This window comes from Amblyraja radiata, chromosome 3 (assembly GCF_010909765.2).
Source record: "Amblyraja radiata isolate CabotCenter1 chromosome 3, sAmbRad1.1.pri, whole genome shotgun sequence".
In the NCBI taxonomy this organism is placed as follows: domain Eukaryota; kingdom Metazoa; phylum Chordata; class Chondrichthyes; order Rajiformes; family Rajidae; genus Amblyraja; species Amblyraja radiata.
Window position 1 is genome coordinate 43,168,124 of NC_045958.1, and position 17,034 is coordinate 43,185,157.

General features: G+C 41.1%; 1 protein-coding gene across 1 annotated transcript; it reads right to left on the reverse strand.

The window, feature by feature from the left end:
- Nucleotides 1-627: 627 nt before the first annotated feature.
- On the reverse strand, nt 628-17,034 carry znf367 (zinc finger protein 367). The gene is made up of 5 exons (XM_033017706.1): nt 16,656-17,034; nt 11,071-11,221; nt 9,214-9,333; nt 8,184-8,322; nt 628-4,391 (listed from the first exon to the last, which is right to left on the reverse strand). Exons 1-5 carry the CDS (start codon nt 16,917-16,919, stop codon nt 4,169-4,171), a joined length of 897 nt encoding a protein of 298 aa, XP_032873597.1. The 5' UTR covers nt 16,920-17,034; the 3' UTR covers nt 628-4,168.

A 17,034-nucleotide genomic window follows, 5' to 3' on the forward strand; every position in this document is an offset into this window, starting at 1 on the left:
AGGAAATACCTTTTCACACAGAGTTGTGAATCTGTGGAATTCTCTGCCTCAGAGGGCGGTGGAGGCCGGTTCTCTGGATGCTTTCAAGAAAGAGTTTGATAAAGCTCTTAAAGATAGCGTAGTCGAGGGATATGGGGAGAAGGCAGGAACGGCGTACTGATTGTGGATCATCAGCCATGATCACATTGAATGGCAGTGCTGGCTCGAAGGGCCAAATGGCCTACTCCTGCACCTAATGTCTATTGACTGAGGGTAGAGGAAGGAGAGGGAGGGAGAGGGGAAAGTAGAGGGAGGGTGAAGAGGAAGGGGGAGGAATTGCTAGGGCTTGAGGGGAAATGAGCCTCGCCTGCACAGTTGGGGGCTATAGTTGAGATGTGGAATATTGCGTTGGGGGAATGGGTTGCGTTATGAGAATGGGCGAGCCAGTGGTGGAATATTGCGTTGGGGGAACGGGGCCTAACGGGTCCCACTTGGTCTGGTTAATCTATAACATTCTGGAAGTTGACAATCAATGCATCCACGATTTCCAAGACAACATCTTTGTAATGCAAGTTTATCATGAATAGTTTCCAAAGGGACACAAATTAAATGACATTTCCTTTTAATATTGAATGAAAAAAAAAACACTTTTTTTTAAAGCACTACTGATATTTATTTAGAGTACTGATTAAAACTTCAGCAGATTTATCAGGATACTTAATGAACAAAGCCAGAATCAATTCAAGTTGGTGACAAATCTCAGACTGAAATAGCTTGGTTTGTTGATCAGTCACAACACAAGGGGGAAATACAGACTGGAAGAGGGAAAAGTGGCTTTTGCACTTACACTGAAGAAATCAAATAGCAGAAGTGCATAAAATAGCCTTCTGAGGCTAACTCAAATAAAATGCAAAACGTTTCACATTTCACTTTACAGCAAACAGAAAAGAAACGGAAACATTGCAAAAACAAAGTACCTGTGAGAACACAGCTCAAGTGCAAAAAAGTACATGCTTTACAGTCTAAATGCAAAACAGATGTCATTTCAAACATAAAATTAACCGCCTCTTCTCTCTCCCCCCCCACACGCCATCTGTCTTCCAACATTCCCTTTTACATGACAATTTAAAAAATAAAAATCAACTGGGATTTACTAATGTAGAGTTAATAAGTGCAATGAAGAAAGCTCATTTTTAAAGGAGTACGGGCCTCACCATCAACATTAAACCATTTCCCCAAATCTTTTGCATAATGAAATTACCTTCATGCAACATCTAGTCTTCAGAACCACTGGGTGGTGCTATGCAAAGCAAAATATTACGGCTCCAATCAGTAGAACTGAAAATGTATATCGTCAAACGGTTACTTAGGGAATTCTCAAGAAGATAGCATAAGCCAAAGTACACAAAGGAAAGGGGGAAGGTTCCAGCCTACTAATCCTTGCAAAGGCTTCAAACACCCGGACGGACGCAGGACATTTTCCCACCTCCTCAAACAGAGGGTAGGTAGTCCACAACACAAAATACATTATTTTGGAGCAATAGATGGGAAGTGTTAATCAACTTTAATCGTAATACAATTTGCTCCAATGCAATATTAATGTACAAACAATGCACAGCAATCTTTAGATTTGCAAGACGACAAATAACCTTGCAAGTCAGTGATGCCAACACAACTTGACTACAAGTTTTATTCTGGTACACACATGTTTAAATTAGAAATGCTTACAGATCTATTAAATTCCACAAATCCTTTTAACAAAAAAAAATAAAAAAATTGAGGAATTAAAAACACCACAGGTTTCTGTGTGAAATCCATTCTACCTCCGGTTCCTTTCACAGATTGGAGTTGTATGAACCTACAATACCACCCAGAACTATACAAAAGTGGAATATTATTATAGTTTCTCCCTTAATTCTTAAACACTTTGGGCCCAGCTGTACTACATGGTAGGTGCGGCATGGTCAAGCAGCAATTCATACTTCTGACCACGGTTGTGAGGTTTGCTTCAACAGTTAGCAATCATCTAACAAACCACAGCATTTGTAGCTGTATCATATTTAGTTTCCAACAAAGCAAGTTTATACATCTCCAAGTGTAGTCCAGCTTCTACATAAAATACTTTGAAAACGACATCAGCTACATCCAATACCAATCTAAAATAAATAAATTTCAATTACACACAACAAAAAAATCAAATTAGCCGATGAAGGAAGTCTTGAATAGAATCTGATTGGCATAATTGGCTTAGAAATCCCAAATGTCTGGACACTGAGGCTAGACTGCTTTTTCCTTTCAAAATGACAGTTTCTTCAGTCGCAGTTGCTTTAACCAATGCTGCAACCAAGTTGGTGGAAAATAAATGCAACTATGGCAGCTGTTAGTCTATATCTGCATGTCAAGCTTTTCAACTTAGTAAAAATGTAAAATTTCATGCAGTAACTAAATATTTTACCGGCATATGAAGCACAAGGTAGAACATATTGGATTATGGTAAAAACAAATTGAAGCTGTCCAGAGGACATATTGTTTTATTTTTACACTTTAATAACTGCAAGCTACAAAACTGCAAAGACTATAATAAAACTACTGACACAGCAATACAATTTAGTGTTGCCAACAGGAAAGTCAACAAAACTTCTTCCATCACCAAAATCACCTGGTACGAACTTCACTAACAACTTAAATTAATGAGTGCCACATTTCTCTTGTAGAGCCCTAAGCCTGCATTTTACAAATCAAATTAGGGTAAGCAATTTGCTTTTGTTTAGAAAGTAACCTCCTCACCATTTCCAGTACTTATTAAACAGTTATGTACAATTTTATACGTCACACTGCAACTAGTTAAATACAACAAATCCTGCTAATTTTGACAAATATTTGATCCAGATCTCACAGGATTGCTTAGATTCATTTGGACGCAATACTTTGCATTTATAACAAACGGTGCAATTTGTCTTGTGTTTCACACAGAGGTATTCGGTCCTTTTAGTGCTCTAAAAAGAACAGTCCCAGTGCTCTGCTCTCACATCCACGTCAGCTCCTCACCTTCAGCAGCTGTACAAGTGCCAATGTTTATATGTGACCAACTCAGACTAGAAGTTACACATTTTCTAACACCATTGAGAGGGCAAAATTTGTTTTCCAATGTTTGATGCAACCAAGAGCAATAATCCTCCCCCCTACCCCCCGCAAATTTAAAGTAATCTGCAATTCCCACACCAGGCTATTATAAAGAAGGTCTTAGTGGTACTATAATGCTGCATCCTATAACATGAAGAAACTTGGTTTACATCATGTGTCTTTTAAACAAGATATGGATTCAAAAATGTTATTGTACCTGTGGTTTAATGAGAATATATCTTAAGTGGTTCCCATTTAGTCAATGTTCCTACATATCTATTGCTAGTGAATGATTTATTCCCAATAAGTCAAGGTTTTCTAATGGTGGGAAAAATAAAATCACTGACAACCCTTCCAAATGCAGTAGTGGTTCTCAAATTGAAGAGCTTGGTGAATACATCAGTGCATTTTAAAGGTTTGCTAGGGGTAAAGAGGTATTCATGGAACTGAACAGGATTTTGTCTGTCTCAAGAAACCTAAAGATCAACCAATTACAATTGAAAAAGGACTCACAAGTCAGCTGCTCTCCGAGAAAGGTCGTGCCACACTTCTATCTGAAATGTTGGCCATTATGTACCTCTTTCAACTGCTAATTAAAATCCTCTTCTTTAAAACTACATGTTGCTGGTGTTAAGTATATGTTGAAGTCTATTGGAAGTTAGTTTTGCAAGGCAGATCTCAGAAAGGCACTGCACATCTTGCATGCCAACAAACGGGGCACATTTTGTACTATAAATGCAAGTTATATATTCCTGCAGTATCTAGAATGTGGCACTTGCAGGATCTCTACCCTTCCTTATGTTATCTGATCCTTCAAAGCTTATCAACATTCACCAATCTAAAACTTTATATAGACTTCTTCCAGACAAAAAGTGCATAACACTTGTGCTCCTTTAAGCAAGGGCAACAACATTCATCATCATCATCTTAAATTCTACATGATAGCAGCCTATTAATAAGCAAAATATAAGGTGCATTCCTTCTGTCTAGTGGATTAATATGACACTAGTCCACAGACAGTTCCCCTTCATGAGATACATGCATTGCATCGTATCTGTCGGCACGATCATGCTTTAGTTAAGTTGGCCAGCTCAATGAGAGCCAGGGCGCCGTGCAGCCGCTCCCGTTGCTCTTGCATGCGGCGACGCGCTGCAGCGCGGGGGCCGTTCTTCTCTTCGTCCTCATCTTCGTCAGACTGGATGAACTCCATGGGATCCTGCTGTTCCTGGTCAGCCTTCTGGCCCGTGTTCTTAATAGAAGGCACGCGCTGCTCTCGAGTCTCCCAGTATCTGTTGATAAAACAGAATTGAGGGATTCACGTCTCATGTAATAACACCTGCAGGCCATGCTGCCTCTCATTCCCATTACTAAAAGAGAGCCGACAAGAGCTGCGAGTTTTGGTCACACACATTTTTCCAAATGCCCTCCCTACAACCCTCATTTCCCTTCTAGTCCATAAATCATTCTCAGTCTTCACTGACAGTTCCAAGGAATAGGGAATTACAAAGAACCTAAAATCAAAAGAAATCCCTCTTCAGCACACACCTAATCCTTCATCCCGAGAATGGCTAGAATTCTCCATTAGGGAAAACCATTCTAACACAATCCATTGTGCCAAGCTCATTAGGAATCCAAAATATTCAATGAGATTACAGATCACTCTTGAAAACTCCAGTTCAAAATTCCTCGCACGACAAGCTTAATATCCCACAGGTGAATCCAGTGAATATTCATTGCAGTGCTTCCAACTATGTCCCACCTTAATAAAAAGGAACAATATACGATATTTCAGTATCCTGCACAAGATCTCACTACTTTTACACTGCAGTCCTCTTGCAATAAAAGGCCAACATTACATTTGATTCCCAAATTACTTGCTTGCCAATTTCCTGGTTCCATACAAGAATGCCCAAATTTCTCCTAACACTGTCTAAATATAATTCTGCTTTTCCATCCCTTTACCCAGGTTAAAACTGCACACTTCCTATCATTATACTTCTCAGCTTTTGCCCAACAACTTAATCTATACAACGTTATAAACTGCCCTCCTTACATCCTACTTGTCCCCTCTCCTTACATTGCCAAATACAAATACCTTGCACTCAGTAGCAATGTTACAAAATTTTGAGATTTTAAAAATCAAGTCTGTAATTTATCCCATCAGATAAAGCATAAAAATAAGTTTAATTTGACACCTAATTCACTTTCATATCTCAAGTATTTAAAAAGTTATGGCCATTTTCATACTGGGAAATGAGCATCTTGTTCCCTATTGATTTTCTATGGACATAACAAAAAAGCTGTGATCGTGAACAGTCAAAAGCCCATAACTTTCTTAAAAATTAAGAGAACTGAATGAAATTTTCAGTTATCATAGATTGAAGCATTCTGAAACAAATATAAAATAATCTTACTTGGATGACCTGAAATTAAAGCATATAATTAGTTAGTTACCTAATTGTAGCTAATTTCAGACTTCAATTACTAGATCTAAACATCTATCCATTTCTTAATAAATGATTAACATTTTTAAATAGCCTAAATGTCCAAATAATATTCACAAATAATTCACAATAAAACATGATTTTTAAATCTCATTTACATTAATGTATAGGCCAAATGGAAGGAATTTAGTGTTTAATTGCTGTAAATAAATGCCCATTTAAATCAGCTTTCCAGTGGGTCCCTGTGGAACGCGCTGGTTTAGAACGTTCACATTGCGGTAGATTTGTGCCTCAAATGCCGAGAAAAATACTGCGCGATATAATGGGGCCAAATTGAGCTACTCGCAATAGTAAACTTTGTATAACGGGATCTTTAGAAGCCCTTTTTAATGTAAAAATATACAACCTAACTTCTGCTATTTGCTTTATGAGACCCAGCGGTTGGTGACGGTCGCGGGTTTAAAGATTGATTTTTAAACTACTATAACTATTATTCAAGGCCTTTAAACCTAATAATAGCTTTTGCGACGGGGTCTTCCAGCGATTTTTCGTTAATAATTAACTAGGCTGAACATTTTCGATTGGAACAGCTTAGAGAAAATCGCGTTTTAAACCCGCCCCCTCTAAACGGCGCCAAAATCGCGCACACCCACAACGGAAGATTTTCAAGGACGCTTCAGGTAGGCTTTGCAACATACCTACACTCAGTCCCTTTATCCAAGTCATTATTAAAGTGACATAGACAAAGGTTAGAATGAAAAGGAGACAAAGCCATCTGACAATTATGACCCCCTCATCCAAATCTATCCCGCACTTGCTAAGCTTTGCCCCATCCCCACTTCGCTTTCTACTTTCTTCCCCTACTCCAATCAGTATGAAGAGTCCCGACCAGAAAAGTCATGTGTTCATTGCGTCCACAGATGTTTGCCAGGCCTATTGTGTTCCTCTTGCACTGTTTGGCTCGAGATTCCAGCATCTGCAACCTCTTCATTAATAAATTAAGCAGCAAGGAGGGTTCCTGCAGATTCGGCAACCCCCTTTCTCCAAACCAGGAGCTGCTCTAATTGTTCCAACCTACTCTTCCCCATGTCCACTAATCCTTTGAACAATTTAATAAAAATTTTTTTTATTAGAAGTAGTGTATAATAATATAAGACATGAATAATATATTACATTTCGTGTACAACTTCTTATTTTAAATTTAATAGTAAAAAAAGATAAGAAAAGCAAGAAATAGAAAGAAAGAGAATGTGAGCCCATAGGGCTGTATAGCACGAAGGAGAAAACAAAGAAGTGAAGTGAGATAAGAAAAAAAAGAGAATAAAGAAGAAAAAAGAGAAATTGAAAGGGATATACCTACTTCGTATCTTTACCCACCCTTAACCCGGTTCTGAAACAGTTAATTTCTAAGTTTGCGCTGCTCCATATGCTTGTAATAAGTCGACAAAGGGAGACCAAATCTTTAAGAATTGGTTTGATTTGCCTGATAGGACGAATCTCATATCTTCAAGATGTAACATTTCCGACATATTTGAGATCCACATTTTAAGCGTTGGTGTGGGTGCAATTTTCCACAATTTAAGTATTCGTTTTTTTGCTGTTATTAAGCCATAATTAAGGAAACATTTTTGAAACAAAGTCAGTTTACATCCGTCTTCCATTGATCTGAAAACATTTGAATAATGTTTAAGCCTTGTAATGTGCAATACCCCTTTATGGCAGTTTACAATATGTGTTTTTTTTTTTAAAGGCAAACACACTAAATGTACAGATGGTCCTTAATCTACCCTTTCTAATAAATTTGACCACAATTTCTCTTCAAGATATTCATCACTAATAAATATGTTGCATCAGATACAGAAATAAACAGAACCACTGCTTGTCACAGACGATGCCTATTCTGGTGGGTGTCAGCAAAACCTATAAAGCTGCAAATTAATCTCAATCTATTTTAGTTTAGGGACACAGCATGGAAACAGGCCACACAGAACAGAGTCCACACCGATCATTAATCACCAGTTCACACCAGTTCTATGTTATTCCATTCACTTATCCACTCCCTCCTATACACCAAGGGTAATTTACAGAAGCCAATTAACCTACTTTACCCACATGTGTTTGGGATGGGGGAGCAGACCAGAGCGCTCGGAGGAAACCCACGTAGTCACAGGGAGAACATGCAAGCTCCACAAAGACATCACCCAAGGTCAGGATCGAACCTGTGCCTGTGGCATTGTGATGCAACAACTCTATCACTGCTCCACTGTGCTGCCCCAATTCCCCAGATCCAGAACAGATATAATAAATGAAACAAGGACTAGTTTTGATGTTGCTAGCGCAAAATGGGGGAGGGGGGGGGGGGGGAAACAAAATATTTAAACTAATATATTTTAGTAACAGGTATAAAGTATCTAATTCAGAGAGGGACAGTTGTTTCGCGCATTCTTTCTTTCTTCTTTCCTTCCCTTCCTCTCCACTGAGCGGTGCCCAAAACGCAATCTGGACGAGGACCTATGGGTTCCTTCACAGATATTTTTCCAACAAGTGTATCGAGTCAGAGACTTAATCTGTGGAATGTCAGTTATTGAATTAAAATAACAATATATCCCAGAGCACAGCACTCCTGACCATACTCACTTTGTTAGCCACTCTGCAACAGCATCGTTGTCCGCAGCCTGTGCCTTGGACGCTCCATTAGATGCTTCATCTCTCCGTAAACGTGCATAAGGATGCTTGGAACAATGACGGTTGGCATGTGTGAACCTACTTCCGCAGCCTGCACAGAAACCAGGAGATGGAGCAACAATCCTCTCAACAACAAACATTACACACCCTCCCACAGACTGATACAGGCAAATTACACAAAGTACTGGAGTAACTCAGCAATACGAGACGTCTCTGTTCGGGACCCTTCTTCGGTCTTCGGGTTTGAAGGGTCCAGACCCAAAACGTCACTTATTCGTGACCTCCAGATGCAGCCTGTCCTGCTGAATTACTCCAGAACTTTATCCTTTTCTTTTTGAAAAACAACTGCATTTCTTGGTGTCTACAGAATTATACCCACCCTCAAAAAAAGCAAGGAAATTTCACCATTTTTAAACAATACCTAGCAGATGAAGCTCTCGACTGGGGAGCTGATCAGCAGTTCGAGCAGCACCAAATTAGGAAGTCGGATTTGTGCCAATTTCTTTCTGGCCTGCAACACCCTGCTATGTATCTGTACTCAGATCATGCAAAAGACTGCTTAAGGACTACGAGTTAATGCCAAACATAATTTGGCATTTGTTCCTTTTGCGCAGACAGAACGACAGCATGGAAAGCTCCAGGAGAGAGAAAAATTGGCCCCAGGTCATATGCAACTCTGCATAGCATACTGCGATCAGCGCGGGATACAATGCACAATATATTACATATATAACCAGAGACAACTTCCCGAGCACATGACAGAACGAACAAGTGCATTTTTAGAGCCATTCTGCCCAAGGGAACCAGCAAATGTCTATCGTAATGTCTACACTTTTATAATAATCTCCTACAGAATCCACTCATCAAATCAATTTATCTGCCTGAATTTAGAGACACACGATTGGTTATTGTGCAGTGCACACATTTAGAACCAGTGCAGCTGACGATAGCATTGAAATACAAAAGGAGTTTGACAGCTTACCAGTTTCAGAACAAACAAACGGCTTTTCCCCTGTGTGAAGGCGCTGGTGGGTTTTTAGCTGCCCACTCTGAACAAATGCTTTCCCACAGTTTGGATAGTCACATAAATAAGGTCTTTCACCTGCAAGAAACCCACAGTAGTACAGTGCATTAAAAATTTATAAACCTCTCTCAGTTACGCAAGTTTGGAGGACTTAGCAGAAAGATGAGAATGTTAATTTTCTTTCTGATAATGCTCTTTCATATCTTGCTAGAGGAATTCCCATTCCTTCTCCCCTAAGATGCTGCCTGTCCTGCCGAGTTACTCCAGCATTTTGTGTCTATCAACAGATCATAAGGTCACAAGTGATAAGAGAAGAATTAGGCCAATCGGCCCATCAAGTCTACTTGCCTTCTCCTGCCTTCTCCCCATAACCCCTGACACCCACACTGATCAAGATCAGGCAGCAGGGTCCCAACCCAATACGCTGTCTGTCTATTTCCCTCCACATCTGCTGACTACCTGCCATTCCTCCAGCATTCCTCCTGCTCAAAGGTGCAACCTCTGCAGTCTCTCGTGTCCCCACGCTTCTCTGAATATGCAGTATTCTTAGAATCACTTTTTCGAGCAAAGTTTCAAAAAGACAGTTGTACAACTCAGACCATCTTAATTGAAAATGACACCAATTACCTCATTGTTTATTTAACATGGACCTATTGTGAACTGAATTTGCACCATGTCTCATAAGGATGTACTAGAGCAGTTGACAAAAACATTGATTTTAAAATCTTGTGCGGTTGAATACGATACCAAGGTTCTTTTGTGGGTTTTTTTTTAAAGAGAAAATATTGATAAAACACACAGTAAAACAAATGTCTAGTTTCTATAGTAACCCACGTGTATCACTCTACATTTATTTGCTACAATTCTTTCATTTCATTGAATAATCATCCCAAAACTACGCATAATTAAACTAATGGAATATATACTTCAGACTGAGTGAGGGTGGGGGGGGAAGAAGAAACCAGTCTGAAGAAGGGTTTCGACCCGAAATGTTGCCTATTTCCTTCGCTCCATAAATGCTGCCTCACCCGCTGAGTTTCTCCAGCATTTTTGTCTACCTTCGATTTTCCAGCATCTGCAGTTCCTTCTTAAACGGAATATATACTATATCCAGTCATTAATAAATATCATGGAACACAAATTCTCAAACTTAAAAAACATATGGAAGAATTTGCATGAAGCCAAATTTTCATAAATTGGGTCTTTTATAACCCAGGAAGGCTCTGCAGCAGGTCATCCTACCTATTCTAAATACATACGCTAGTGATGTTTACCAGGACTGAAGTAACTAAATCAGTCCTGGTCATGTTATTGCCTCCGAGACCGAGGGGTTAGATTTCAGCCAACATTGATCTCACCCTAATCTGATGTCAATTAGGCTTCAGTCTCAGTTTCAGGCTGCCATTTGGGTTTAGCTGCTTGGGTAGCCAAGACTATTACAGTAAATTGTGCTAACATTTAACTTTGAAAGAGCCAAGTAGTGATATTTTCCCCTGCAGAGCCATCAGATTAATGCTGATCAAAACTCTGAACAATCTCCTTATCACAGGACATCTATGGAGCTGGTTTTCCCAAGGCAGCTTTTCTTTATCTGGAATGTACCTTCTCCCACAAACCGTTCTAAAGCAATTTTGAACAGCTTTGAGCTCATTTCAAACTTTCCATTCCCTCCTACTCACCCACCCTGCATTCCACCAAGCTTCCTCAATTTTATTGTTGCAAGATATTAATGTATATATTTGCACATCAACTACTGATAACTTACAGTGTGGGTCTGCAGTAATTCCTGTTGCCAAACAATGCATTATATCTTACCAGTGTGTGTTCTCTTGTGAGCTTGCAAGGACTTCTCGCGAGGAAACACTCGGTTGCAGGTACTGCAGCGGATTCTGCTGGAGGAGTGCTCACCCTCATTTATCAGATCACGAATTAGCTCCGCTCTTGGGCGGCCACGTCTTGTTCCATCCTGCAATGAGGCACCCAATCCACGTTAAAAATGTACTCGTTACTTTCTGATGTTGCAAAAACCTGTGATGCAATAATTAAGGTTGCAAATCTACAATCCCTTTAAGATAACAAAACAATTTTTGAAAACCTTCTGGAGTCCCAAAACCAAACTGGGAAGTCCACACAGATATGACCTTGCGCTCCAACAGGATCCAAGGCAATTGTCAAGTTTGCGCAGTTCCGCAGAAGATGCCAAGGTTGATCATTGAAGCAAACAGGTGCAAGGATATAACTGGACTTAACCAGCATTATGGAAAAACTGACAACTTCTAAATGCTTGCTCATCCTACGATTCAAAATTGTGCGTTCAGAATCAAATGTGAATAATCAGAGTTCCAAGTAGCAAGCCCATCTAGTAACAGCAATGTCTATACACTGGGTCCCCAACTCACATTCGGAAGCAAAATCTGGCCAGCCCCCTTTAAGGTGTTCCTTAGCAGTTCTGTAACTGAGGTTTTGGACATCTCATTTTTCCATCGGCTCAGCACCATATTTTCCATTTGTGAAAATGCTCCAGTGAAGCATCTAGGATTGCTTTAATGCCATGGAATTGCAGTGTGGAAACAGACCTTTAGGCCCAATCAATCCACATCGACCAGTGGGCCTCCTTCCATATTAACCCCATCACCCAATGCAGTCCATAGCCCTCTATTCCCCAGAGATTTAAATGTTCATCTTGATGCTTCCTCAATGCTGTCATGGGTCCCGCTTCAACCACACTCTCAGGCAGTGCATTCCAGATACACCCCATTCTCTGGGTGAACAAAGACCCCTGCAAGTTCCCTTCACCTTACCATAAATCGCTGTTCCTCAGTTTTATCTACCCGAGATATGGTAAAAGCTTTCTATGGTTTACCCTATCTATAAATGTCAATTTTATACACTTCAATTTAAGCCCCTCCCTCTTAACCCAACTTCACCAGATTCTCCGCAGAACTGAACTGCTCCATCCCACAAATCATCCTGGTGAATCTCCTCTGCATCCTCTCCTGAGCCATCACATCCTTTCTTTACGTTAGTGAGCAGAACTATTTACAGTACTCCAGCTGAGGTCTTAACAAGGTTTTATAAAGTTGGAGCATAGTCCTCCTACCTCTATATTCAATGTCCTGACTAATGACAGCTAGTATCCCACAATCGTTCCCAGCTGAGTACCTACTTTGTCATCATCTTCAAGCGTCTATGAACTTCTACACGGTCCCTCATTACGCCAAGACTCTACCATTCATAGTGTATGTCCCAGCCTTATTAGTACTCCCAAATGCATCACCCCACATTTGTTTGTATTTAACTCCACCTACCAATTTTCAGCCCACTTCCCCAACACGTTTGTATCTATCTACAGCCCAGGATTGGTTCCCAAACCATCAACAACCCTACCGATCTTTGTACCATCTGCAAATTTACTGACCATGCCTACCGTGTCAACACCCAAGTGAATCCCATGTTTAAAATGCAGAGTCCCACACCGATCCATGTTCGACAGCGAAATCTATAGGCATCCAACTCCAAAAACAACCGTCTATCATCACTGTGTTTTATTTTGAATTCAGTTTGCCAAATTGCCCTGGAACCTTTTGGCCCCAAACTTTTAAACCATTCTCCTATGTGGGACCTTGCCCAAAACTTTAATGATATTCACGTGAATCACACATATCGCATTGAATTATTTGAGGAGGTAACAAAGTAACCACTCAAATTGGTCAGACAAGGTCTGTCTGTCTGATGAATGTAGATTGCCCATCGCTAATTTATTCCCACCTTTCCAAATGATCTTTAATATTCTTCCTCAGAATTTTTCCAGCATCTTCCCTACCCCTGATGTTAGACTCACAAGTCTATAATTACCAGGGTTCTCCCTTTTTCAAAAGGAAGACCATATTTTCTGTCCTCCAGTCATCCTTTACCTCAATTGCATCCAAATTGTAGGGCCATGTAGCACAACCAAAACACACTGATCTCAGTGATTTACCCACCTTCAATTGAACCAAGGCATCAAATGTCTCTTTAGTTATGGAGACCTGTACCAGACTGTTATCTATCCCTTCACAACTCTCTCCAATTACAGTGTCCTCTGTGAATACCGATGTTAACTATTCAAGACCTCATCTATACCTTGTGGCTCCATGCACATATTGCCCCTGTTGTCTGTAACAGGCCCCACTTTATCTGTTTTGTTTTTCTTTTAGCCTTAAAGTGATTATAGAATGCCTCAAATTTAGTCAGAGGGTGGTGAATAGAAACATAGAAAATAGGTGCAGGAGTAGGCCATTCGGCCCTTCGAGCCTGCACCGCCATTCAATATGATCATGGCTGATCATCCAACTCAGTATCCTGTACCTGCCTTCTTTCCATACCCCCTGATCCGTTTAGCCACAAGGGCCACATCTAACTCCCTCTTAAATATAGCCAATGAACTGGCCTCAACTACCTTCTGTGGCAGAGAATTCCAGAGATTCACCACTCTCTGTGTGAAAAATGTTTTCCTCATCTCGGTCCTAAAAGATTTCCCCCTTATCCTTAAACTGTGACCCCTTGTTCTGGACTTCCCCAACATCGGGAACAATCTTCCTGCATCTAGCCTGTCCACCAGAATTTTGTAAGTTTCTATAAATCTGTGGAATTCTTTGCCATCTGTGGAATTCTTTGCCACAGAAGGCTGTGGAGGTCAAGTCAGTGGATATTTATACGGCAGAGATAGATAGATTCTTGATTAGTACAGAGGTTATGGGGGAGAAGGCAGGAGAATGGGGTTAGGAGGGAAAGATAGATCTGCCATGATTGAATGGTGGAGTACACTTGATGGGCTGAATGGCCTAATTCTACTCCTTTTCCTTATGACTTTATAATCTGTTTCTTGTTTGCTTATGAATTTTTTTTTATCCCTCTTTGCCTTCCTTACACATCTTGTACTTCTGGCATTTCTCCCGTCACTAACAAAAAACAAAGTGCCTCCATAACTCAGGGGGCCAGGCAATGTCTGTGGAGAGGATGGAATTTTGTTTATGTCCAAGATTCCAGCATCTACACCTGTTTTGTGTCTATCTTGTCGTTATCTTTACCCGTCACATGCTTCCGTTCTTCTCTTTATCCAACCCGCAATAATAATTTACACGTCTTTTCTCCTTTTCTTCCCCCCCCCCCCCATCCATCACTTCACCATTACCACCTGTTTTCTATGCCCAATTTGGGCACATTCCCTCTTAAAAATAACAAATGCACAATCGCGATGCATTAAATGTGAGGTTATCCACTTTGGCGGCAAGAACAAGGAGGCTGATTATTATCTCAATTATGTCAGATTAGGAAAAAGGGAAGTGCAACGAGACCTGGGTGTCCTTGTGCACCAGTCACTGAAAGTAAACATGCAGGTACAGCTAGCAGTGAAGAAAGCTAATGACATGTTGGCCTTCATAACGAGAGGATTTGAGTATAAGAGTAAAGAGGTCCTTCTGCAGCTGTACAGGGCCCTGGTGAGACCACATCTGGAGTATTGTGTGCAGTTTTGGTCTCCTAATTTGAGGAAGGACATCCTTGCTATTGAGGCAGTGCAGCGAAGGTTCACGAGGTTAATCCCTGGGATGGCGGGACTGTCATATGAGGAAAGATTGGAAAGAATGGGCTTGTAATCACTGGAATTTAGAAGGATGAGAGGAGATCTTATGGAAACATATAAAATTATAAAAGGACTGGACAAGCTAGATGCAGGAAAAATGTTCCCAATGTTGTGAGAGTCCAGAACCAGTGGCCACAGTTTAAGAATAAAGGGGAGGCCATTTAAAACTGAAATGAGAAAAAACCTTTTCACCCAGAGAGTTGTGAATTCTCTGCCACAGAAGCAGTAGAGGTCAATTCATTGGATGAATTTAAAAGAGTGCTAGATAGAGCTCTAGGGGCTAGCGGAATCAAGGGATATGGGGAGAAGGCAGGCACGGGTTACGGATTGTGGATGATCAGCCATGATCACAATAAATGGTGGTGCAGGCTCGAAGGGCCAAATGGCCTCCTCCTGCACCTATTTCCTATTAAGACACAAGGCCCAAAACATTGTATGTCAATATCCTTCCACAGATATTGCTTGACACGCCAAGTTTCTACAGCAGTTTTTTTTTAAATTTGCTCTTGAGTCCAATCTACCAACTCTACACGGATCCCATTTGCCTTAATAACTAGCTACATTCCCCAAGATAAGGCCCGGTACTGTGTCCAACAACTAACATGTAGTAAATTCACTCGACTGGTCAGCTGTGCCCTGAAAAACTGCAGACCTTTTGAATTGGATTGAAAAATATCAAAAATTTCAGACACTTTCCATTATCTGTGAAGCAATGCAGCTCACGGAGGCTCGGTTTACTAATTCCTCCAACCCAATGAGTGGCGTCAATAGCGGAATCCTTACTTGACAAAGCTGCAGATACCACAGATGTTACGATGTGAGCAACACAAGTCAACTCAAGCCCGAGTACAAGGACATCATCCTCCAAACTGCTCCGGATTCGTTTAAACTGCGGATAAATCTTAAGATATGTGGGATTTCAACAACAACCCAGATGGGGCAAGGGCCCTACACACGCATAATTGATAATATTACATTTGAAAACACATTTAAAAATAATTACGCCAAAAGTGAAGAAGATCGTTGCGACTAAAACATTGTACACTAACCAACTCATGGCGCCTTGGAAACTCGATAGCACGGTTAAGAACAGTAAACGCAAGACGTGTGTGTTTGAACGTTCAAACGAGATCGTGTCTCTTTAAATAACCCGGCGGGAGGAAGCTGCGTCTTTCTGGCGCGCTGGAGCATTGACAAGCTTTCCAGGAAGTGATTTCATTCATTTCATTTCTGCACCCACCCTCTTAAAAATAACAAATGCACCATCGCGATGTATTAACCGGCAAGCTAGTCAGCTAGAAACGGTGGCTGTAAGGGGCATTTTCCGAGGATAAAGTAATGAGCATCAAATAGCTGAGGCGTGCTCTGGCCACCGATCTGTTGCTGACGCCTCCCCCGCTCTGTTTACATCCCAGCCGGAGACGCAGACAGTTAGCGGTGAACAAATGCGCGCCAATCTGAGCTGGGCAACTCAATAACAACACCAGCAGTAGCCACTCACCGTTAAATAAACAGTTTACAGATGTTTTACAAAAATAGAGCATGCAAAAAGAAGAAACCCATAAGCTTGAACCTTTCTGAAAAAGTGTCTGGACCCGAAACGTCACCCGTTCCTTGCTGTTTGTCCCGCTCCAACATTTTATGTCTATCTTCAGCCTAAACCAACAATCGGCGAATGGGGAACTAAAAGCTAGGCAACTAACCAACAAAAAGTAATGTGCAATCCAACAGGTGACCAAATCAATGCTAATCTCAACAGAGTCTGCATCTGACTGACCTGCGAGAGATGATCCAGTTCCCGGTCGAAAGCCTCCACTGCAACAGTGGCGGGTCTGCGTTGGAGATTCCTGTTGTCGGTGCAGGAGGCGCCGGGGCTGAGGGTGACATTGTGTGCGTTCTCACCCCACTTCCAGGGATACACCATGAAATCACTGAAGCCGGGGCTGGTGGGCGTCACATCCACGTGTTTGGGTTTAATCGGGGTGGTTTTAATGACAGAAACGCGCTTAGGGGAACCGCAGAGAACCTGGTTTTCCGCCATCGCGGCGACGGTGCGCGGAGACGGCCGGAAAAATAGTGAAAATAAATAAATAAACTGGCGGTGACGGAGTGGCAGCTCGAACACAAACTCCCGCGTTTGAGCATTTCCCGCCCTT